We start from the raw sequence: 23,886 nt of genomic DNA on the forward strand, positions 1-23,886 counted from the left end.
GTACCCATGGCGCGCGCGCGCGCGCGCACACACACACACACACACACACACACACACACACACACACACACACACAAGTGCATAGTCCTTACAGTCTCTCCTACATGAAGACAGAAACCAGGAGTGGAGATCCTGGGCAGCACAGGAATGCTAAAGTACCAGAAGGTGGTAGCTGTTTTCTAGTCCTCGTAGGTTTCTTAACTTGACTGGAAGGAAGAAAGGACCTAAGAGTGCTATAGCTGCCCATCCCACCACCCTTCCTCTAAACCTCTCCTAGACCACAGCCCAGCCAAACAGGAAACCAGGCTTGGCTACCTGCCAGGGCTCAGCCTGGGGCAGGAAGCTCAGGAAAGGAGGACCCTGTTCAGCATGGAAAAAGGCTGTTCAGAAATCCCTGGGAAGATAACATAAACCCAGCCCCTGCTACACACCCTCCCACAGGAGAAAAAGACTAGAGCTGCCACTATTCCCCAGGAAGGTCAAGTGTGGCCCTAGTAGGATTTATAGAGCAGACCCAGGAGCTTCATGGTGGGGGTGGGGGAAGGATAGCTGTGTCTCAGTGACAACAGACGCCAAGTAAGGACCCTCCCTTCAGAAACATAGGTCCACAGTGAAGCAGGGTGAGTACCTGCAGCCTGAAGATTTCCTAGGGCCATCTTGGGTTGATAAGGAAGAAAATGATGGTATAGGATAAGGGAAGTGATAGAAAAAGTAGACCTAAAGGAGAAAGGGCTAGGGATATCTGTGATACCTGTGGGGGATGAAGGCAGAGAGCTGACAGGAGTTCTTTGTTGTCCCAGTGCTAATGGAACTCCTGATGAAATAATGGACTGCGGCAATGACTATCAATAGCTGCTAAAAACATTAGGTAAAAAGCTGAAGGTGAACCTTTGTAATGAAGACATCAGGATAACCTACACCACTAATCAATCTAAATATCACAAAAAGCAGGACAACTGTCTGTCCTGTGCCTCCTGATGTGATGCACTAGGAAGTACACAGAACATACTCAGAAGTATTCTTTACAAAAAAGCTCAATCTGAATCTGATCAAACCCTGAGATCTAATTAGCCATTTGCAGAAATACAGTAGACTGAGGACTATAGATGAAGTAATTATCCACAGTAATCTAGGTGGCATACAAGATTAGTCCTGGGTTGATAATTGTTTAAGTTGGATGATGAGTACTAGGAGGTTCATTTCAGCTTTTCTCTACATCGTATATGTTAGAAATTTCCCATGACAAAATGTTTTAAAACTTTAAAGAAGGTCTGCAGACTAGAAACTGCCTCCTTCTCTAGCCTACTGTTCTGTGGGGAGAGTAGTAGCAATAGTAGCAATGTGGACTTTTTCAAATGTTTCTTGAGCCCTGAGAATTGGCCTTTGGGAGCTGAAACAGCAGAATGACATCCTCCACTAGCACCAGCAGTGGGGTGCTCCGGGAAGACCGTACTCCAGCAGAATTCTGCAACAGCCATGGCAGGGATGGGCAGGGACAAAGCCTCCTCCAGTCCAGGCCCACTCAATGGGCCCCACTCTGGGACTCAATGAGAGCACAGAGCACTTCCATCTCTAGCCCAGCCTCATCATGGTCCTGTCAAGTAGGCCAAAGGCTCTTCTCATCTGGTGATGAGAAGAATAAACCATCTTCTTACCCTCTCCCCACAAAAGCTTCACTGAGAAATACTGATGAAAAATAAGTATCATTATCTCCTTTAAACCCCATCAACCCTTAGATAAAAAATGATACAGTAATTCACAGTTCATTTTCACTTACATGATCTTATTTATTTTATAACTATCCTGAAAGAGGTTAGGAACCTAGCTGAAGGTCCTAACAAAAGTGGCAGAGCTAGAATGTACCCAGCCAACTTCCTAAACCACTGTGCACACAGCACCTGCCCTGAGGCCTATGCCCCTCACTAGTTCACACTGATCTCACACTCTTAAAGAACTCAAACCGATTCCTCTCAGGGAGTTCCCAGAGATTTCTTCATTCCTGTAGTTCAGATCCTGACTGAATGAAGGATCTGAAACATGAGGTTCCATCAGGAAGTCTATAGGAAGGGTGACAGATGCCAAATCTTGGTTCCTGACTGGTTCCCTTTGCCAGTATTTGCTACCTTAAACATCAACCCCCAACTTGGTCTCTCTCCCTAACTCCACAGAATTTTTTCCCCTCTTCCCCAAACCACAACCACCTCCCTACATCATTATCCCTACTTGGCTTTTCTCCGAACTTATGATTGACTCTGAGCTAGGGTTGGAATCAGCAGGCCAGCTGAGAGCAGAGAGGACTTTCTGGACACTGAAATCCTCGGGGAGCACCTTCAGGATCTGCAGGAGGCCCGATGGAAGCCAGTCTCACCAGTTGCTATAATCTGCATGCCCAAGTGGCCCCCAGCTTTCCCACCAGAGGCAGGCCTGCCCCAGAACAGAACTGTTTGTTGCATTTGGGTTTTGTGGTAAAGAGAATGTGAACCTCATGCTTGACGCATAAAGAATAGGACATCTAGGCTGACATTCTTCTTTACCTCCAAGAGCTACAGATATTTCTTTCTGTCTCCAAGAGGACATGTGCAAGTCATACAATATTGGAGGACAGCTAGGAGCTCTTCATCAGCAGAGCTCACTAAATGTTATACATCACAACTAAATTAATACCTTCTCCAGCCTCACAACAAAGCTGGCAGCATAGTCATTCCATTGGCTGTGCTACCAGTGGGAGCGGGGCTGGATCACCCTCCTATGTTCTCCTATGTTCCTCAGTCCTGTAAACTTGCCAATGAAGAGATCAATTTGTAAGGGATTCAGACTACCAACTCAGCTGGGAGACCTCATCCCACTAGGGAGCGAAAAGCAAGTCATTCCTTGTCACAGCATTCAAGGTCCCTCTCATCTTGTGGTCTGAGCTCAAACATCACTGGCAGAAGAACTTAATTGGTCCCAAATTTAAGGAAATATCATGGGCCTGGGAGTCAGAATACCTGGGTTCTAGTCTAGGCCATGCCAACCTCCAACTGGGGAGTGGTCAAGCCCATTTACCTTTCTGGGATTCTGCTTACATATTTATAAAACTGGCAAAACTGATTTTCCCAACAACCTCCTTCACAAGATCGTTCAGGTATTTTGATGAAAACATCTTTCATCTACCTTAAAAAGGAATTTAAGATAAGAATAAAACAACTGCATCCATAAACTTCACACAAAGACAATGTATTGGGGCCACAGGACAAGTAAAATGGAGGGTCCTTTCCTTACTGAATGGAAAAAAAGGATGTAAGAAGAAGGTGGCACTTTTGTGATAGGTTTTGGAAGATAGAAAAGATTAGCAAACACACATTAACAGAAATCTAGGAAAGTGCTGCTCATACTAAGTTCCACAGTGGATATTTTGACGTTTGTATTGCACATACATAATAAGCCCTGTTTATTCCTAAAATGTTCCTAGCTCCTACTTTAGAAAGTGTGGCACTTTACAAAGAGCAACATGTCTTCTAGGTGCCCTGGCCTCTGGCTCAGTTTAAGAACTGCTATCACAGGGAACAGGAGGCAATGGAGTCCTTTAAGGAAAAAGCATGTTCACACTCCCATCCAATGGCCCTGGTTCCTTCCTCTGAAGCCACAAGTAATACGAAATCTAACCATATTTACTTTCTTTACTCCCCTCCTTTCTAGGCATTAGAAAACCATAAAATGCTTTCCCTGAGACTGTTTTATTACTGGACTGAACAGGCTCGGTTTTTCCAACTGTTCTCACATGATATGGCTTTGATTCCTCTCATCATTCCAGTCACTACCTCTCTTGAACGATGGTATCAGCATAGAATGCAGGACTTCAGATAGCCCTGACCAGCACAGAGTAAGACCATCACCTTCTAGGACCTGAACTCCGTACTTTTATTAATGCAACCCAATAGTACATTAGCTTTTCTTATGGCTATGCCATATGCTAGACTTACAATAAGTTTTCTGTCCACATAAAACACTAGCTCTCTTTGAAGGTCTACCCTAAGCTACCCAATCACACAGCCTCACCTAGATTCTTATTTAAATTCCACTGCTGAATTCAGCCAGCTACCACTCTGAGAATAAGAGTCAAAATACAGTTATAAGTGAGGTCATAATAAACCGATAAGAAAAATAGAACCACAGACATGGAACAGACTGATAGCTGCAGGAGGGGAGAGGGAATGGGGAGAATGGTGGAAGGAAGGGGAAGGGATTAGTCAAAGAACATGTATGAATGACTCATGGACACGGACAACAGAGAGGGGACTGACTGTGGGTGAGAGGGGTGGGCTGGGTGGAGGGGGGTAAAAGGGAGAAAAACTGTAACAACTATAACAGAATAAACAATAAAAAAATGTTTAAAGAGTCAAAATACACCCATGTGGTATAGTTTCTAATAGGTATGAATTCACTACCTCACTAGGCCCAGTGGACCCTTACCTATATTAGCAGCCAGCCTAGCCCAGGATGTCCTTCCAGGGTCTTTGTCTTGATTTTACATTGCTAAGGGCTGCCCTATTTCAGATGTGTCCTGAGCTCAATATAAGAATAGGTACAGCTAGTAAATATGGTCATGAACCTCAAATGACAATAATAGAAGTACAATACCAATATAATGGAGAGTGGCAGCCTCTCAGTAATCTGGGCTGATCAGATCACATGGTGAGGTCTGTGTCTAGTTTCATGAATGAGAAATTCAAAAGTACCCACTAGAGCAGTCAGGGTGATTGGAGATTTGGAAACCAGTCTGTGGAAAAATGGTGGAGAAAAAAACAGGAGTTGCTTAGCTTAGGGGTGGGGTTGTGGGTGGGAGTTGGGGGGAAGAATGCTAAGGCTATATCTCCACAGTAGGGCCTTTCCTCTTTAGTAACTGCTGGCTTAAGGGTCTCCTCTATTAGCCTACTCCCTCTTGCTCCTTTGGTCAGGGCTTACATTTTCACCTTAAGTTTGGTCAACCACTTATGTGATATTTATGAGATCTCTTCCTGAATCTGCCTCTTTCTCCCTCTTATTTGCTCAGCAGAGTCAAGGATACTCCTTCTCACCTGGCCTATATATTTACAAAAGATTATTAACTTTACATCAAGTCAATACTTTCAAAAGCCCATGCTGAAGATCAGAGTAGAGAAGATCATTTTTCTCCATTCATTCCTTTTTTGTTCTTTTCTTTCTTTATTATGTATATTTCATTATGAAGTATATTTTATTATGTTGTTACAGTAGTCCCAATTTTTTTTCCCTTTGCTCCTCTCCGCCCAGTACCCCTCTTCCCTCCAGCAATCCCACCCCTCTTAGGGTCATGTCCATGGGTAGTACATATAAGTTTTCTGGCTTCACCCTTTCCTATATTATTCTTAACTTACCCCTATCTATTTTGTACCAACTAATTATGCTTCCTTTTTCTAATTAAAAATTTAATTAATTTATTTATTTTTAGAGAGAGTGGAAGGGAGAAATAGAGGGAGACAAATATCAATGTGTGGTTGCCTCTCAAGCACCACCACACCCTGCTCCCCAACTGGGGATCTGGCCCACAACCCAGGTATGTGCCCTGACTGGGAATCAAACCAGCAACCCTTTGGTTTGCAGGTCGGTGCTCAATCCACTGAGCCAGACCAGCCAGAGCTAACTATGCTTCTTAATCCCTGCACCCTTTCCCCATTTCTCCCCCTTTCCCCTCCTAGCTAATAACCCTCCAAAATAATCCCCATACCTATAATTCTGTTCCTATTCTGGTTTGCTTAGTTGGATTTTGTTTTTATTTTTTAGATTCAGTTGTTGATAGTTGTGAGTTTGTTGTCATTTTAGTGTTCATAGTTTTGACCTTTTTCTTAAATAAGTCCCTTTAACATTTCATGTAAAAATGGCTTGGTGATGATGAATTCTTTTAGCTTTATCTTGTCTGGGAAGCACTTAATCTGCCCTTACATTCTAAATGATAGCTTTGCTGGACAGAGTAATCTAGGTTACAGGTCTTTGCTTTTCATCACTTCGAATACTTCTTGCCAGTCTCTTCTTGCCTGCAAAGTTTCTTTTGAGTAATGAGCTGATAGTCTTATAGGCACCCCTTTGTAGGTAACTCTCTGCTTTTTTCTTGCTGATTTTAAGAGTCTATCTTGAACCTTTGGCACTTTAATGATGATGTGTCTTGGTGTGGTCCTCTTTGGGTCTAGCTTGTTTGGGACTCTCTGTGCTTCCTGGACTTGTATGTCCTTCACCAACTTTGGGAAGTTTTCCTTCATTATTTTTTCACATAAGCTTTCGATTTCTTGCTCTTCCTTTTCTCCTTCTGGCACCCCTATGATTCAGATGTTGGCACGTTTAGAGTTGTCCCAGAGGTTCCTAAGCCTCTCCTCATTTTTTTCAACTCTTATTTCCTCATTTTGTACAGGATGACTGTTTTTTTCTTCCTTATATTTTCCTCGTTTCATTTAGCATAGTCTTCACTTCTCCCCTTATGCATTTGCCGTACTTAAGCATATCTGTCAAACCTGTGAGCACCTTTATCACCAATGATTTGAACTCTATGTCTGTTAGGTTGGCTATCTCCTCGTCGCTTAGTTCTCCCACTGGAATCTTGATCCGTTCCCTCTTTTGGGCCATACTTCTCTGTCTCCTCATCTTGACAGGCTCCTGTGTTTGTTTGCCTCAGTGTCTTAGGTAGAGCTGTCGCACCTGTTATGTTGTAAGGGGCGGAGCCTTAGGTAATCATCAGTACGCTTGACCTGTTTCACCACATTGTGGTGCTGTATGTGTGAGAATGGTCTGAGAGGGAACAATACTTGCCCCTTTTCCACGCACTTCTCCCATTTCCCGTATGGGACTGGCCCCCTTCTAGCTGTTGCCCTGGCTGTCGTCCCCAAAGTGGGTGGGTCTGCGGACGTTCTAGAACCATGAGGGCCATTTAAATAAGCGGACTCTGATGAGAGACCAGCAGTTTCTTCTTTCACCCCAACCCCCACTGGTTTTCACAGTCAGAAGCAATGAGGCTTTATTTTCCCTGGCGTTGGGACTGTGAGCTGCATGGTCTGGTGTGGTGCTGGGAGTGCTCCCCAGGTGTCCTTCCCTACTTTTTAAAATGTGTGACTGGGCTTTCCACCAGCCAACCACTGCTGCTGTCACTGCCACTGCCACTGCCACCGATGCCACTCCCACCACCACACTGCATCCTCTCCACCCTGGCTCTGACCCTCCTACCTGTCTGGATGAGTATTTCTTCTTCATATCTTTGTTTGTTAGACTTCCAATCAGCTCTATTTTCTGGAACTTCTGGTTGTCTCTAGTTGTTTTTTTTTTTTTTAATTCTACACCTGTGTTGGATTTTATTTCATTTTATTTTTAATTTATTTTTAGAGAGAGGGAAAAGGAGAAAGAGAGGGAGAGAAACATCACTGTGTAGTTGCCTCTCACGCGCCCCCAACTGGGGACCTGACATGCAACCTAGTCATGTGCCCTGACTGGGAATTGAACCAGCGACACTTGGTTCGCAGACCAATGCTCAATCCACTGAGCCACAGCAGTAAAGTTTGGTTGTCTCTAGTTTTGAGGTAGTTGTATTCCTTCTCAGTTGTGGAGGGAGATGCAGCGTATCTGTCTGGGCCTCCATCTTGGCCAGAAGTCTCCATTCATTTCTTAAAGAGCCATATCATAAGAGTCTAGCCCCTAAGTAAAGCAGATTGCTAAGCTAGCTAACATCTCCAAGAGTCTTACTTTCCTGTAGTCTTTGCCTATAATAACTATAATAATTCAGGGCTGTCAGGGTGGCAAGCAGAGTACTAGAGCTGATGTTTCTTCTGCTGAAGACCATGGCAGGTATTGAAAACCAACCATGTCATTCTTTCTCACTGAACAAGGACTCTGCCTCAGGATCCACTTTAACACATGCTCCAGGCAGCCACTATTGATCAATAGGCACTAGTCGTCGGCAGCCGTCCGTCTCGAGAGACGATGGTGTAGCTTCTTAAGAGTCTATCTGCACCGCCGAGAATGGCTGTGCAGTCCGACTCGGGAGTGACACGGTATCTGTCTCCTCCCGTGTTGAATCGACATCTTGTGATGACGCTGGAGTGTCCTCTCCAGTGAAGCTGAAGCTACAGAGCCTGGGCAGGGTGATATGGAGGGTCTGCTGTTGCCCATGCAGCAGACCCCACCTCTCTTCGCAGCTGAAGGGTCCAAGGGAAAGACGGAGTCAATACAGCTTGGCTTCAGGTGCGCCGCAGGAGTTGCCGGTGTTGACTACAACGTCGAACCGCCTTAGGGACTCCGGCTCCGGATTTTCTGTCGGGGTTTACTCCCTTAGCCTTTCCCCTGAAGAGGTATGCCGCAAGGCAGCGGAGGTTTTTTGGAGTCAGAGTTTTCCTTCTCTGATGTGCCCTGACACTAGTATAATAGGCACTAGTATAAGGGATAAAATCTGCTTATCATCCACACTTTATGTAGCCCATGAAGTAGGTCACATTTTATATATACATATATATAAATATATTTTATATATACATATATAAAATGATTATGCAGGAATGCTTCTTGAGCTGCTGTAATCAGTGGGGACATTTAATGGTATGTACTGCAGAGGAAGCACTGAGGAACCCTAATCAGGGAATCATTTTTTTCAGTTTAAATCCCAGTTGAGATGGGATATTTCCTGATGAGAGATTTGGACTATAATCTTTATATTCTTTTCCACTTAGCAGATCACAAAAGGGCAGAGCATAACCCAAGGTAAAAGGAGAAATAGAACTGAGGCATGCGGCAGCCACACCAGAATTAGAAGTAAAGTACTAAATAGGTAAAATGTACAGTATATGAATTATATCTCAATGAAGCTGTCAAAAAAAAAGTTAATGGTAAAAATGTTGGTTTTGGCACATCATCATTTATTAGAGGGACTTGAAGGGAAATAAACCTCCCTGAACAATATCTTGAGAAAAACTAGGAACTTAGTATTTGCTTCAGCACTTGACCAAAGATCAATAAAATCTTCCTACTGATGGCAGTAAGTTCAGACCTGATGCAAAGCAGCAACATCCCATTAGGAACTAGCATGGGGGGAAACAGTGTGGGTTTTAAGAGGCTCAAAAGAACTGAGAATATAAATCTAGACTCAATCAGAAGAAATATTCATTTCTAAGCCAGAGTTTCCCAAAGAGTATCTCAGAAACACATTGGTTCTGCAAGCTGTTAACAGACATAACATGAAAAGAGTTTCCATGGTTACATAATCTTGGGAAACATTGGGTTAAACAAAGCTGGAAAGGTTTCTTTACTGCAGAACTTCTCAGAGCCTTTAACATGCTAATAAACATTGTGATGGAATAGTGTGTAGTGTTTCCCAAAGGAATTTGTCTATAGGTACTTTTATTCCCCATAAAGTATCTCAAAGGACCAATATTCCTAAGGATATATTATAGAAAATGCTGGTCTCTAAGCCTTGCTTGGCTGAAGGCTTCACCAGTTCCTTTATATGTACAAAACTGGAAATTAATATGGGAACTATAAATAATTTATAGTCTGTACATAATTGTGTTTAAGTTAACTACATAGTAAAATATATATTGTTCCCATTTCACCGTTTGGGTGTAGTTAATTCAATAAATTTTAGTTAAAGTACCCCTCCAGGTATTGTTCTAAATAGATAGATGGGGTGGGCTCTGGTTATGACACCCAAGAGTCTGGTGATGAAAACAGACAAAATCAGATCAGGAACCACAGTAGCTGGACTCATTTCTGCCTGGGTGTGGCTTCTTATCGTATTTTTACTTCTCAGGGCTAGAATGGTCATTCAGAGGATACCCTTTGTGGCCATTATTGCCTTCTTATTTGTGTACACACGCTCACACTTCATCACTATCACTACAAAAAATTAAATTGACCCTCAAGAAGTACAACCATCTGATCCTCAATTTGATATCTCTGAATAACAACAGCAACAAATGCAAGTACATATTTGCTTGAACTGGCTCTTAAGAATGTCTAGGGGGAGCTCCTACATATCTCCATCTACCCTTGCCCCAGGCCAGACCTTCTGGGCCTCCTTCCTAGCCTACTTCCCTACTCCAGAGTCCCTCCCTAAAGCCCAGGAGTTCACTCAGCTGCCCCACAGTGAGGTCTTCGGGTCATGTGCCAACTTCTGAACTCCAGAGCAGAGTCAGATACAGAGCTGGTCCCAGCTCCGCCTGCTTCCTTCCTTCCTTTCTCCCACCCAGTTGGCCAAATTCCCACCAGAGTCTTCTTAGGAAACAATGACTTGAGAGCCTGCTGAGCCAGGCTCTTGCTTCCTTCAACCAGCACCTCTAAGTATCTGCCCTTAGCCTGACTCTCCCCTTCGTACCCCTTGTGGGGCTCCCTGCACCCATTTTCCAGGGTCTCCTGAACAGCATGGAGCAGCTAAGCCTATGAAGCTGAGTGTCCCATGTCCTCTTTCTGACACAAGGCTCCATCTGTCCTTTCAGGGAAAGGAGAGGGCCCCTGAAGCTAATCAGGTTCAAGTTAAGAAGGTTCTGATTTCCATTTCTGTTCACTTTGAGCTATAGTCAGCCAGGCAGCAGGCACCTCAAGAAAGAATGGAAATGACTCAGCCTGACTCCCAGCTACCACGGGTGTGCCTGCCTACAGAGGCTATACTTGAGGCCTTTAAGAAGCCAAGTCACCTCTAAACAATCTCATCCCAGGAAGATAGCATTGCGGGTGCTGCTTCTACCCTAACTACAGTTTTCCAGGTTGGTCCTTTTCTATTCTGACACTTGCAAGTTAAACAGTAACTCACACATCCATTCTAGAAGAAATCAGTGAAAGGGCCCAGTTCAGCTCATCAGTCAGAAAACCATAGGTTTGAACAGAATGATGGTAAAAGGCCAGGCCAGAAACTGTGAAATAAAACACTCTCTCAGCCAACAAACAATGGTATTTTTCTTTACCAAAGTGCTGCCAGAAAAACAAAACAAAAACCAAACACTGGCTCCTTGCCATCCCCAATTCACTTGCATTCATCAAAGCAGGTTGCAGGTGAAAAGTGTTCATTGGTAGGCATTTCTCAGTATCCTTTTTGAGGCTGTGAGGCCAGTGTCCCTCTACTCTCAAGTTTTCTAGGACTCTGAGTTCCCCGTAACCCCAAGAATGCAGCTTCAACAGCAGAGCAAAGGAAAACAGCAGCCTTCTCCCATATAAGCAGTACCTGAAGCCAAGAGATACATAGGCCCCTGAGTTTTCTGGGGGTGGTGATGGTGCCTCTTGCCATCTAGCTATCATGTCAGAAACCTGGGATGCATCCTTGACTCCCTACCTCTTCACCCCACCTCCAAACAGGTACCACATCCTGCCTATTCCACTTTATTAATATTTATATATATTTGTCCCCTCCTCTCTTTCAGCTCTAGGTTGAAATAATTTCTTTCTGGATTACTATTGCAACCACCTCCATATTAGTTTTCTGACCTCCATCTTACCTTCTCTAATCTCTTAACCACTAGTGAAGTGTTAGTCCTAAACTCAAATTTGAGGATGTTATTCCCTTAATTAAAGACCTTCAGCTCTGACCGGGTGGCTCATTTTGTTGGAGCGTCATCCCATACACCACAAGACTGTGGGTTCGATTCTTGGTCAGGGCACAACCTAGGTTGCGGGTTTGATCCCCGATCGGGGCATGTTTGGGAGGCAACCAATTGATGTTTCTCTCTCACATCCATGTTTCTCTCTCTTTCTTTCTTGCTTCCTTCCTCTCTATAAAAATCAAGATACATATCCTTGGGCGAGGATTAAAAAGATTAAAAATAATAAAACACTTCAATCATTCAAGTGCACCCTTTTGTTTCTTCCTTCATGTCCTTCATCTCAACTTATAGGTCTGACAAGCTTCTACTCCTCTTCTAAAAGTCAGTTCAGGAATGACTCCTTTGTGAAGCCTTCCCTGACCACTTGGTGGGAGCCCTTCCAGTTTTCCTTTGGCCCCGATGGACCTGGTTCTTCCTTTTTTGTAGTGCTCATTACCCTGCGGTACCTCAATCCATCTTGATTGTGTATATCCCTAGAGCAAAATTATGTTTCATGGAGGTCAGCACAACCCCTAGCAGAAAGTAGGTTCTTAGTATTTATTGACTGAGGTGATGAGTGGTAAGAGATGAGATAAAGACCTGAGGAAATCTGATCCTCACTTTGCAATATAGGAAAAGAGTAAAGGGTGGGCCTCATCCCAGAACTTGAGAAATACTACTAAGTCATAAGCCACATGGGCCCCACTAGGAGAATCCACTGCTAAATTGAAAAGTCGTATGACTACAAGGAGGCAACTTGAGACTCCCTGACCAAAGAATACATGTAGGTCAATTTTCCATAGTGGCTCTTGCTATCTCTCTGCCACTTCCAGGAGCTGCTGTGGCCCACTCACTGAGTTAATGTCTTTACCACCCCCATCCCTGAATGTCAGGAGGCTGGAGGAGTCTGAAACTACTTTCCAAGCTCAGGTGGTCAAAAGGTCAGAACCTCAGCATTTCTCATCTTCTCTCAAGGGAGGTATCACCCTTTCTCAGGAGCACCCTCCATTGATCTCCACTCTTCCATAGCATGTATCTAAAACCTTCCTGTAGTCATTTGAGCCCATCCTTCTCCTAGCTAACCACTGGAGAGATCTCAATTGTCTTTATTCTTAAGGTACCTGGAACTGAGCATATGCTCATGAACTAAACAAATGAGTTAACAAACAGCCTGGGTTTCAGGGAGGCCAGACTAGCATCTCTGTCAAGTGTAGAGACCCTGCCTGGTGCCATATGCCACTTTTTTTCTCTTTGGTCTCTGAAAGCATAGGAAGCAGGGCTTTGCTTAATACAATTAAGTGTTTAAAAGCTCCCTTTTTCCTTTTTTTTGGCTACAAATCTCTTCCTCACCAATTGTAGGCAAGTAGAAGACATAGACTGTGAGGCTGCACCAACCAGCCCCACAGATTCCAGGAGGGCCAGAGAACCTACCACTGCTGCTCACACAAACAATAACCCAAACTCAACCCAATTGCTCAACAGAGAGCCTTGGACAGCTGGGTGCTTCCCTAGATCAGTGAGGTGTGTGGTTTGGACAAAGAACCAACATAGAAGACACGCCTATCCCTAGTGGTTTCTTAGGGGAAATCTGTGCTAGAAAACACTAAGGATTTTGTAGGAGAGAGACACAGCAGGAGTGGAGCCCAGGGATCAGGTCTCCAATAGGAGCTCTCATTCCTTTTATAAGGAGACAGGAAGAGACCCTGGGGAGCTCTCAGGGATATGCCCAGGCCTGCCTGGTTCAGCTGCTGAGAGGCAGGCAGGCCAATTAAATAATTGGTGTGATGGGGAAAAGAGGGAGGCCACGCCCTCAGGTCAACTCCCACCCCAGACAGAAGTCTCCTAGCAGCTGCTTGCAACAGCAGCAGCATCAACAGGGCAGGGATCTCTTCCTCCCACTAAGCTAAGAAGAAATGCTTAAATTAATACCTTGGAAACACCCAGATCAGCTGGCTGTGCCTTCCTTTCCAACTCCTGCCACTCCTCTCAGCCTCCTTTTTCAGCTTGATTTTTTCTTTCAAGTAAATAATAAAAAAATAAAGATGCTCTTACCCTAGAGCTCATTTTCCTAAGTGAGGAATGGCCTCTGGATTCTTCCCACCACTATAAGTAGGGGAGGGTTATTTGATGATGGAGAATGTGATGAGCCTGTGCGAGTACAGCTTAATTCAGAAAGGGGAAATGATGCTGACACCAGCATTGCCTTGTTTTCTTTAAAGTTTAAGGAGACAGCCCCAATTTTTCCTTCAGAGGGGCTCACACTGAGGAAGTGAGCAAGAACAATAAACTTCTGTTGAACTGTGAGCTTCAGAGGGAAGGGCCACTGTGTCCCCCCCAACTCCTAGTGTAGCATCTAGAACAGAGCAGATGCTCAATAAATAATAGGTGAATGAATTTTCTGGATCAGTGATATCAGGTCCCTATGATATTCTTTGGAAGAGAGAATGGGGAGCTACCGTTTAAACTTGAAATATAGTCTTTATAAATGGGGAAACTAAGTCCACAGACAAGAAGGGATTTCCTACAGGTCTCAATAAATAATGGCAAGAAATAAAATAGGTCACAGCTGAGTTCAAGCCTGGGACCCTAGTTTTTATGGCCTACCCAAATACCCCTAAACAGCCATTTTGCCTTTCTCTTTTGTGGTATACCATCTTGGTTCCTTATGCCCTCAAATGAAGACTCTTGGGGAAACGCCGCACAAGAGTCTGCTGGTCTCAATAATACACAGAGCATTTAAGGAGTTTTGGAAATCCTCTAGGCTTCAACTTGGGAACAAGGGTCAAGAAGCAGAAATCTCCAGGGCACTGTCTAGGACCCTCAAATCGGGGATAATTGTACTGTATTGCTACTTCCAAAGGCTTCCATTCAGCCACAACAAAGCAGCCCCTAGCAGAGAAGCGTTCCTTTAGCCTTCAAGAAAAAGATGTGAAGGCAATTACAGTCTTTCTGATAAATGTCTCCTCACACTTCTACTCCAAAGCCACGCACACTAGAAGCAGCTCAGGAGTTTTCTGAGGCCACTACTCAACCAAACCACCATTGAGAACTTTAGGCAATGACAGAGGCACCAGGGACAACTGAGAGAGCCTGGTGACTCAATTCCTTTCCCCCTTTCCCTAGACAGTTATGACCTCCCATTTTTAGGAACCCCAGATGGGAGGCAAGAACCAATTCATTGCTTTCTTCTCCTGACTTACTTGGAGCTCCTCCTGCTCCTCCTCCTTCATCCACCCTCCCTTTTGGTTCTTGATTAGATGCTTAAAACTGGAAGGGCAATCTAGTTTGACAAGCCAGGTTGGCTGAAAAGATAATCTATAAAGGAAAGTCCTCTTAACCCAGCCCAAAGCTCTTTAAGTTTATGGGAAAGACTTCTCACCAAGATTTTCTGGCCCTCCAAGTAATCCAATGATGCTATCAGGCTAGCATCTTTTTCCCCATTCTAATATGGTACACTTCTGTAAAGCTTCTCCTTTGGCTTCTGGAACTGTCTAAGTAGTCACAAAATGAGGGGAAATGCCTTTTATCTCCTGTTGGGTAGCCTCTAATGCTTCTCTCTATCATCTCCCTAAAGGTGTGGCTTAGAGTAAATCACTCGTTCCTTCCAAGGTCTGTTTTGGCTGTTGTAATGGGCAGGTTACTTGCTCAGGAAACCACAAGCTCATCTGTAAGACAGAGATCTGGGAGCCCAAGGGTAGAACCAGTTCCTCACCTCCAGGCCCAACACAGGGAAGGGGCTTATGGAGCCCAACATCTTCAAGGCTTGGAGAGCTCTGTTAGGTTACAGCAGAGCTCAGAGAATAGGGCACCCAACCTTTAGGTTTCTGGCCTGCTCTGCCTCTTTCCAGCTCCCCCTAAGGCTCCAAGAGGGAAAGGAGAAGGAAAAGCGAACAGAGAACAGAGCCGGGCACTCCCTCGCTCCCTCCTCTCCCTATACTGGCAGGCTAGGCCTCCGCGTCTTCCACCTGGCGGCAGCCAAGCCAGTCAGGTGCACTCCACCCACCTTGCCCCCGCTTCGCGGCGGTGGGCAGCGGGCACGGTCTGCCCTAGGCCAGGCCTCGGTGAACCCTTGTCGCCCTCCCCCTTCCATCCCCTCTGCGCCGGCATCGATGACATCATTTCTCCCTGACACCCGGACCTGACCGCCGACAGCAGTAGGATGGGCACCCAGCAAGGGCTCCAAGCACGTAGGCCTAGAATGATGGGGGCTCTTCCAAACGGTGGGCCTAGGTGCTCCAGCGCAGCCCCGCCCCCTCTCCCATCGGTTCCGGAGCTCTCTCATCCGAGCTTCTGATTCTCCATCTAGCCGCTCCGCTCTCTCCTCCCCGGCTCCCGTATCGCCAGTTCAGACTACCTGCGCTCTCCTCCAGAGAAGTAAATTCCTGGGTCCTTCACCGACCCCCTGCTCCTACCTGCCTCTGCCCCCGCATTCCCATCCAAATCCAGCAAACAGGCGGGCAGGCCCTCCTTCTCTACAAGCCTACTCCAGTCCCTCTTAGCCTGACTGCTCTCCGACCCCCCTCCCCCGCCCTGAGCATCACCGGCCTCCAGCGCTAAACGCCTTCCCATCCATCTCTCATGCCAGCCCACTGGGGCCTGCCGCCCGCGGTGCCCCAAGACAGTTCCCTTCCTTTCGCAGCTACAGGCCTCTGTTGGTGTGCACCATTGTGCCCGGTTCCATTCCATCAGACGGCGCTCCCAGTAGTTCCCGGCCTACCTTCTTAGGCCGTACCCTCCACCCTTACAGGCCCCTTTGCTGTCGCCTCCCGGGTTCTCCCCCTGTTTTCAAGTCCTGCAGGTCCCCCTCCCCAGCGATGTCCCCAGCGATGTGTTGTCATGGCTTTCTCTGCCCCATCCGAACGCTCCCCCTTCGCACAGTACCTAAGGCCTGCCTGATTCTCTTCCTCACCCTCGGGCCGCGCCCCCTCCCAGCCCTGGCCTGCCCGCCGCCCGCCCCCTCACCAGCGGCTGCATCTCCGAGTGCGCGGTGGGCACCTGGAACCGGTCGATCTCCTCCATCATGGTGCCGGCGAGCGAGAGGGCCCGGGGCCGGGCGCGGCCAGGGACGCCAACAGGACCACGCGGGGCAGCGGCCCCAGGAGCCGGGTGGGTGGTGCAGACTAGGCCACCCCGGACGAGTCAGGCGGGTAAGCGGCAGAGCAGATCAACGGGTGGGAGTGAGGGGGGAGGTTCGCTGGCGGGCTAAGGCCCGCGTGGCTCCGTGGGCTTGTCTAGCACTACGCGGCTGTGGCAGGGTAGAGCTGCAGGTCCGGCCTCGCCTCCTCCTCCGCCGCCGCCTCCTGTCAGCAGCTCAGCCACTGCGGTGACTCGGCAACTCCACTTCCGGGTCCGGGACACCGCCTGAATGTGCATTATTCATGAGGGGGCGGGATCTGGACACAGCCCCTCCCATATGCCGGAGTTACAAATGCGCGCTGCCGCGGGTGGAATTATCCCTGAGGAGGCGGGACTTAGTGGAACCAAGCTTCCCTGCACGCCCAGCCCCACTGCCCCCTCCAGCCGGGATGGGGCATCAGAAGCGCCTGCGCCCTGGATGTCGGTTGGTTGCTGGGTAACCGCGTCTGGGAGGAGCCAATTCCCTCCTGCAAAGGCGCGGAAGCCCTCAACGACCGCTGTCCCCAAAGAACCCCTGCGACGGGAATTGAAGTGAAAGAGAATCCGGGTTTCCTGTGCGTGGTCGAGGGGACAGACGTCTTATTGTGAGGCAAGGGAGCGTTTTGTAAACCCTCCAAGTGTTGAGGTGCTTTCTGCTTCTTTGAAGATGCCCCAGAAACAGCAGCCACGTAGGCAGGTAACACTTCAATCTGCCCTCTCGCGATGAACTCTGACCTTCACTGTCAATGACCACTGATCATACTCTCCTCTTGATCCTTCATCTTCCTTTCCCTGTCGACTCCTAATCTTCTCTCTCCTTGTGACCCCTGGCCTGTGTTCCCACTGACCTCTGTCCTGCTCTCTCCCACTATCGTAGCCATCTCTCCCACACTGCCGCTGACCCACTGTTTCCTACCTCTTTTTCATTTGTCCTCCCCTCACCATTCCGTTATCTCACTCCCCTCACTCTACAGACCCATCCTACCCAGCCCATCCTCAATTCCCTACCCCTACTCCCACTAGCAGGTCAACATGTACAGCTATTGCCTTCACATTTTTGTCCCAAAGAAATTATTTTTCCAGCACTTTGCTGTGTGATGGGTGCTGGGCTAAGTGTGGACACAGGCCTTTGGGAGCCCACAGAGGGAGTACAACAGAACTGTACAGGAGACATAGAGCAGATTATGTGCCAGAGTTTGGTTTAGTTTTTCTATGCTGGGAGACTTGTTAGGAGAGACAGGTCAGGTAAAGAGGAAGAGGAAAAAGACCCCTTTCCCATCCCTGCCCCCACTCACACACTGCACACCACAAACACTTTCTCCCAACTATTTCTGGAGCCTCATATGTCTCTCTTCCTTATGAGCCCCTGGTCCACTCCTGTGACTCATTCAGCCATGTGAACATTGTGTTCTTGTTGCCACCTGGTGAGACGCTATCCCTTCTCACAGGAAACCCAAGAGTCACCCACTTACCCACTTAGCAGAGAGACCTTTCCTCCCCAACATCACCTTGGAAGGTACGGTAAGGCTCAGCTTCTTGAGGAGCCCTCTGCAGTGAAGCCGCTCAGTCTTTTCCAAACCCTTTATGAATTAACACCCTGGGACTAATATGCAATTTCTGGCTCTGTGAGGTAGGACTTCTATTTATTTATTCTAAATTTTCCTCACTCAGGCCTAGGTGGTTTGAAGTTTGGAGAGCTAATCTGTGTCCATGCTGGTTGTGACTTTACATATTCTGGTCTGAGCTCCTCCATATTAGCCTTTGTTCCTTTGCTTCATTCACCTGGCCCTCCATAGCAGGTGGACCCATCTAAGATCTCTGCAACTATGGGGAGGCTGCTTTTCCCATATGGCCATGCCCTAACTACGGTGGGGTTGAACTTCGTTTTGAATCTCATGTGTGTACTGTGCTTTGGCCTACTGACTTTTAACTTATATGCAGTTTGTTTTAAATTCAACATTGCTAAGGTCTGATTTATGTACAGTGAAATGGACTATTTTAGTTGTCTGTGTTAACAAGGTTTGACAAATTTGTACATTTGTGGTCCTGACCTTTGTGTCTCAGTGGGTTGGGCATCATCCCACTAAGTGAAAAGTTGCCAGTTCAATTCCCAGCCAGGGTACATGCCTGGGTTGCAGGATCAGTCCTTGATCAGGGCACATACAAGAAGCAACTGATCGACGTTTCTCTCTCTCTCTTCCTCCCTCCCTTCCCCTCTCTCTAAAAATAAATAAAATCTTTTTAAAAGATTGTACATTTGTGAACCACCACTACAATCAAGATATAGGACATTTCCTCTTCCCTGAAAAGTTCCCTCGTGCCTCATCCCAGTCAGTTCTCCTGAACCCTCCAACCCCAGGTAACCACTGATCTGCTTTCTGTCACTACAGATTAGATTTTGCTTTTCTAGCACTTGCAGTTTGAACAAGCTTATGGATAAGTTTATCCAGCCCATTAGGGGGAGACATTAGAGGCTAATTACACTGAGAACAGAGAAAGGTGGCAGCAGAGAGAGGAAACAGAGAAACCTGGGTCATCTGGCCCTGCACACACCCTCCCCCAGGGAAGGGTTGTTTTAGCACAATGTGAATATTGGTGTGTGGGGTGTAAGAAAAGGCCTGGTTGTGCTAGGTTGCATTTATCACCCTCTTGTCTCAGTAAAGCCCAGTCTGAGTCAGTGATGAGCTGAGTGTGGAACAACCTAGAGAGGTTTGAGAAGTTGTCCCTGTCCTCTAGGAAATAAGTCCAAGGCAGGGAGACAGAACCCAGGCATACAAGATAAGGGAGAATGGGCTTTCTGGTGATGAGGAGGGAGACCTGCAGATTGAAGCAGCAGAAGAGCTTCAGGAAGGAGGCAGCTATAACTTGGATGCCTCTAATGGAGAGGGAAAATCAGGGTTGAGATTGTTAAGGGACAGTGAAGTTTAAACTGCACTATTCATGTTGCTCCACTCACAGACCTTTCAATTGCTCCCTCTTGCTCTTAGGATAAAGTACCAAGAGTCCAACTTGCTTTGAATGGCCTGCAAGGCCTTACAAGGCTTAGCTTTTACTACCCACCCTCATTCAGATCCACCATTGTTCTGTGAAAATTCCACAGCCACAGCACACTGAACTGCCCCCACTTCCTAGAAAGAGATATCCACACTCTCTTTCTCCTCTAGGCCTTTGAAAATGCTATTTTCTCGCCTGCCTGCATGCCTGGTTGCAATCTCTTCTGCCTGTTGCCACCTGTTCCATGCCACCCTGCCCCAAATCTCTCTTTCATCTCCTCTTCATATATCAGGTCTCAGGTCTGCCACCATATTCTCCTACAAGGGATTAAGTACTCTTTCAGGAGGCAGGATCAGGTGATATCCCCACTAGAATATAAACTCTGATGGCAAGCATTATGTCTGTCTCATTCATTGTTGATTCCCCTGAACCTAACACAATGCCTGGAATATATAAACTTTTGAAAATGAGTTGAATATGAATTCTGAATGCCTCAAGCTGTTTGGAAATTTTGCTCTGAGCATGTTTGAAGGATAGGAAAGGATGAGGAGACAAGTAGGGAGGGATAACAAAGAAATGTCACAGTAGAAGCATGTTTTTCTGGGTTCGTGTTAATATCTGCTTTGGTAATAGGTCTATGAATGATTCTAATTTGAACCACATATACCCGTGCCTTAAAAACTGGATGTTGGAGATTAAGAGATCAAAAATTCTGATGATAAGTAGCCATTCTCATTTAACAATTATTTGTTGAACACCTACTATGTGCCAGGTACTATTTAAGGTATTAGTGATAGAGCAACAAACAAAAGAATCAAAAAACCCTGCCCTTATGGAGCTTAACTTTTAGCAGGAGGTAAATTGTCATTAAACAAATAAGTAAAATATATAGTTTATCAGATGGTGTGGTAGATGTCTAGGGAGTTCAGGGAATCAGAAGAATATGATTTAAATATAGTGGTTAAGGAAGGCCTCACACAGATGACATTTGAGAAAGAACTGAAGGAAATGAAAGAGCTGTATGATATCTGGGGGGAAAGCATTGCAGACAAAGGGCATAGGAAGTGTTAAGTAGGGTAGGAGCTTGCTGTACATGTTCTGGATCAGCAAGGAAGGGGGAGGGTAGAAGTGGCAGGAAATAAGGTCAGAGAGGTGCATCCCTCTACCCCAGAGGGTTAATAAAATAACCCATTGCATATTAAATTGATCATAATGAAGCTCCATGAATCATCATGTGTCATTAAAATGAATGTCAGGCACCATAAACCATGACCAGCTCAAAACTTCACTGGTGATACCCCAATAATGTGTTCTTCCTGAAAATTGCAAGAATTCTAACTGGCTGCATGTGTATATATGTAGGAGGAGCTTTGCAACGTTGCCAAATATTGCCTGGCAGCCAGACTTCTTAGTAGAGATCTGAATTAGAGTCTTCTGTGAACTCCAGTTAAAAGCTAATTTTAGTTTATGACTAACAAATTTTAATACTCCTTTATAACTCAGTTGGTTACCATAAAAGATATGCAAGTCTGGAATTTTACATCACTTGCCTGTAAGAGCCAAAGAAAACACTAGCATTTTTGGATCGTTTTGCAGTCTCTCCAGAGGCCCCTCTGAGACAATATTATAGTAATATTGATCTTGATGAGGGTGCCTAGGGTAGGGGCAAGTGGGCAAGATTGGATACAAGGCCAAAAGAGAGTCTTAGATAATTCAGAGATTTTGAGTCTGGTGACTGGGTTTGGGATTCATAGAAGAAAGGACAAGAGAGGGTAAGCAGAATCTAAGGGAAGTTGATATGTTTCTATATGTCCAAAGTAAGATTTTCTCTCTTGTAACCTTCTCCTTAGTGTCATTCTTATATCTCTTACCTTCCTTTAAGTCCTAAATATAATCCTTTGCCTCTATACCTCGTAAATATCTCTAGAATTAAACCACTTTTTTCATATTCACTGCCACCCCCGCCCCAGCCCAACCTACAGAGTTGCTGTAAAAGCCTTGTAACTGGTATTTCCCTCACTCTCTCATGCCTTGTTATAATCCGTCCTCTACACTGCATCAAGGGATATTTTCAAACTTTCAATCTGATTATGTCATCCTCCACTTAGAAGCCTTCAATATCTTCCCATTGCTCTTAGGATAGGGACCAAGTTTTTAGATAACCCTTCAGGTACCTGTATTGGCTCAGGCCTACTTGGGTCTCTAAACCTTAACTCATACTACTTTCCCCCTATTATTGCTATACTTCAGGTATATGTGCTGCCCCCTCTTTCTGGAACTCTCTTCTCACCTTTCTTCACACATGTACTCATTCCTAAAATTTCAGCCCAAACATCAATCCCTACAACCCGCTCTAGGCCTGCTGCCTTGCTAATGAAGATAGGATTAAGGTTCCTCTATTATATAGCCTCATTACTCTTGATCCTTTCTTCTATAGCATGCATCACAGTGTGTAGTTATTCATTTGTTTATGTAATTATTTTGATCATTGTATGTCTCTCCTATTAAATTGGAGCTCCTTGAGAGTGGAGCCTGTGGATGCTTTTGCTTACAACTGTATTCTCAGATCCTAACATGATGGCCATCATATCAGAAGCTCTCAATAAATTATTATTGAATGAACAATGGACTGTGGTTGGGAAGTAGCATGGGGTGCTATGGAAGCATGTGGTAGAATGTCCTAACACTGATTCTGGGGGAATTAGGGAACACTTGTAGGAGGAACACCATGATTGAAGGTTTGGAAAGAGGAAGGAGTCTACAGTGTAGGATAAAGAATGAGCAGAGAAGTTAGAAGACAACAAGGAAGAATAATGTCCCAGAACCTTAAGGAAGAGCATGTTTATAATGAGTTTATAGTGTTTATAGAGTATGTGATCAGGCATGTTACATGCTGCTAAGAGGTCACTGAAGATAAGAACTAGATATAGAAGAATTAATAAGTCATCGAGGACCTTGGAAAGAATAATTTCAAATGTGAAAGCCAGACTGAATTGAGCTAAGAGATCAGTAAAGACCATGTAGACAGGATTTTCTGAGATGAAAGTAAAACTTGAATCTGTTAAATGCCAAGGGGAGGGGGACCCTGGCATAGATAGAAGAAGTGGAAGATGAAGGAAACAGATAAAATAATGGTAGAGCCAAGTCTCTGAGGCAGTGAGAGTGGTTGGGTTATGGACAGAACACTTTGTAACAGGAGAGGATAAAGGAGTAATGGATGAAAACAAGATGATGATAATTCAGAGGTTTAATGGCAGGAAGTTGAGAGAGTTTTCTCTTCTCTTTCCCTAGTAGTGCTATGGAATTCCTTATGGAAGTGATAACTAGAAGACAAATTTTGCCAATGGCTGTTCCATTTTGTTATGATTACAGTCATGCTATTTTCAGAGTTACAGTCTGAGGTTTGTCATGCACAATTATCAGATTACAAAACAGCTGTGAGCATTTGAGGCCAGAACTTGGTCTCCTCCCCTGTTTGCTGTGGAGCCTAGCTCATTGTTAGTACTCAGTTCATGCCAGGTACTCAAATAATAAAGGCAGAGAGCTCTCGTGCTTATCCCTGGGCTTTGCAGCCTGCAAGCTGATGCTGATGAGTAATTTTCATTCTCTGGCTCCAGCTGTGAGCAAGCCACATGAAATTGTTTTCTGTCAGTTAGGAATGTGTAGGAAGCATTCAGTCTTCCCAATTGCTTAAATAGAGGTGTATGGAAGAAGCAAGCATAGGACATGGTTATTGATCAAATGTTGGTTTCACTGCTTTGTGTCTCACAACACTTTGTCCTAATAATGGAGTCACTGAATTCTGGTTTGTATGGTGGGTTTATGTGCTCCATTTATCTCACCTCCTAGGTTGAGAACCCTTGAAGTGGGACTAAGTCAATCTTGGTGCTTCTTTAGCTATTATCCTAGGATCTGGCACATAGTAAATGCTTCATAAATAGTAGATAAGTGAATAATGACTGAGTGAATTCATTGATGAGTAAATAAATGAATAATGAAAAGGTACATACTGCAATATTCTGAATACTAACTTTCTCTAGGCTTGCGGGAGAAGCAGTTCAGGCTTCCTTTGTCCTATTGAAGCAGCCTAATTTTGTTAATTATGAGGACCCTACTCCTGATGCTAAACTTATTTTCCTACTTCTGTTTTTACCTTATATCCATTTTCCCATTTAATTATTTTCATATGTCACACATTCAGCCTCAAATCTTGCTTTGGAACAAATTGGAATATAAA

The 23,886-nt window shown here is 45.4% G+C and overlaps 1 protein-coding gene across 5 annotated transcripts in view; it reads right to left on the reverse strand.

Moving 5' to 3' along the window:
- FAM219A (family with sequence similarity 219 member A) overlaps positions 1-16,870 on the reverse strand; it is a 52,584-nt gene extending 35,714 nt beyond the window's left edge. For 4 of the 5 annotated variants that reach the window (XM_090274314.1, XM_090274313.1, XM_090274311.1 and 1 more), the window contains exon 1: positions 16,503-16,870. In XM_090274314.1, the coding sequence (XP_090130440.1) occupies positions 16,503-16,562 (60 nt within the window). In that variant the 5' untranslated portion in view covers positions 16,563-16,870. The remainder of the gene's footprint in view (positions 1-16,502) is intronic. The other variant, XM_090274312.1, reaches the window with a different exon arrangement.
- Between the last annotated feature and the right edge of the window lie 7,016 nt (positions 16,871-23,886).

Source organism: Furipterus horrens, unplaced genomic scaffold (genome assembly GCF_987537825.1).
Source record: "Furipterus horrens unplaced genomic scaffold, mFurHor1.1.pri manual_scaffold_4, whole genome shotgun sequence".
Classification (NCBI taxonomy): Eukaryota; Metazoa; Chordata; class Mammalia; order Chiroptera; family Furipteridae; genus Furipterus; species Furipterus horrens.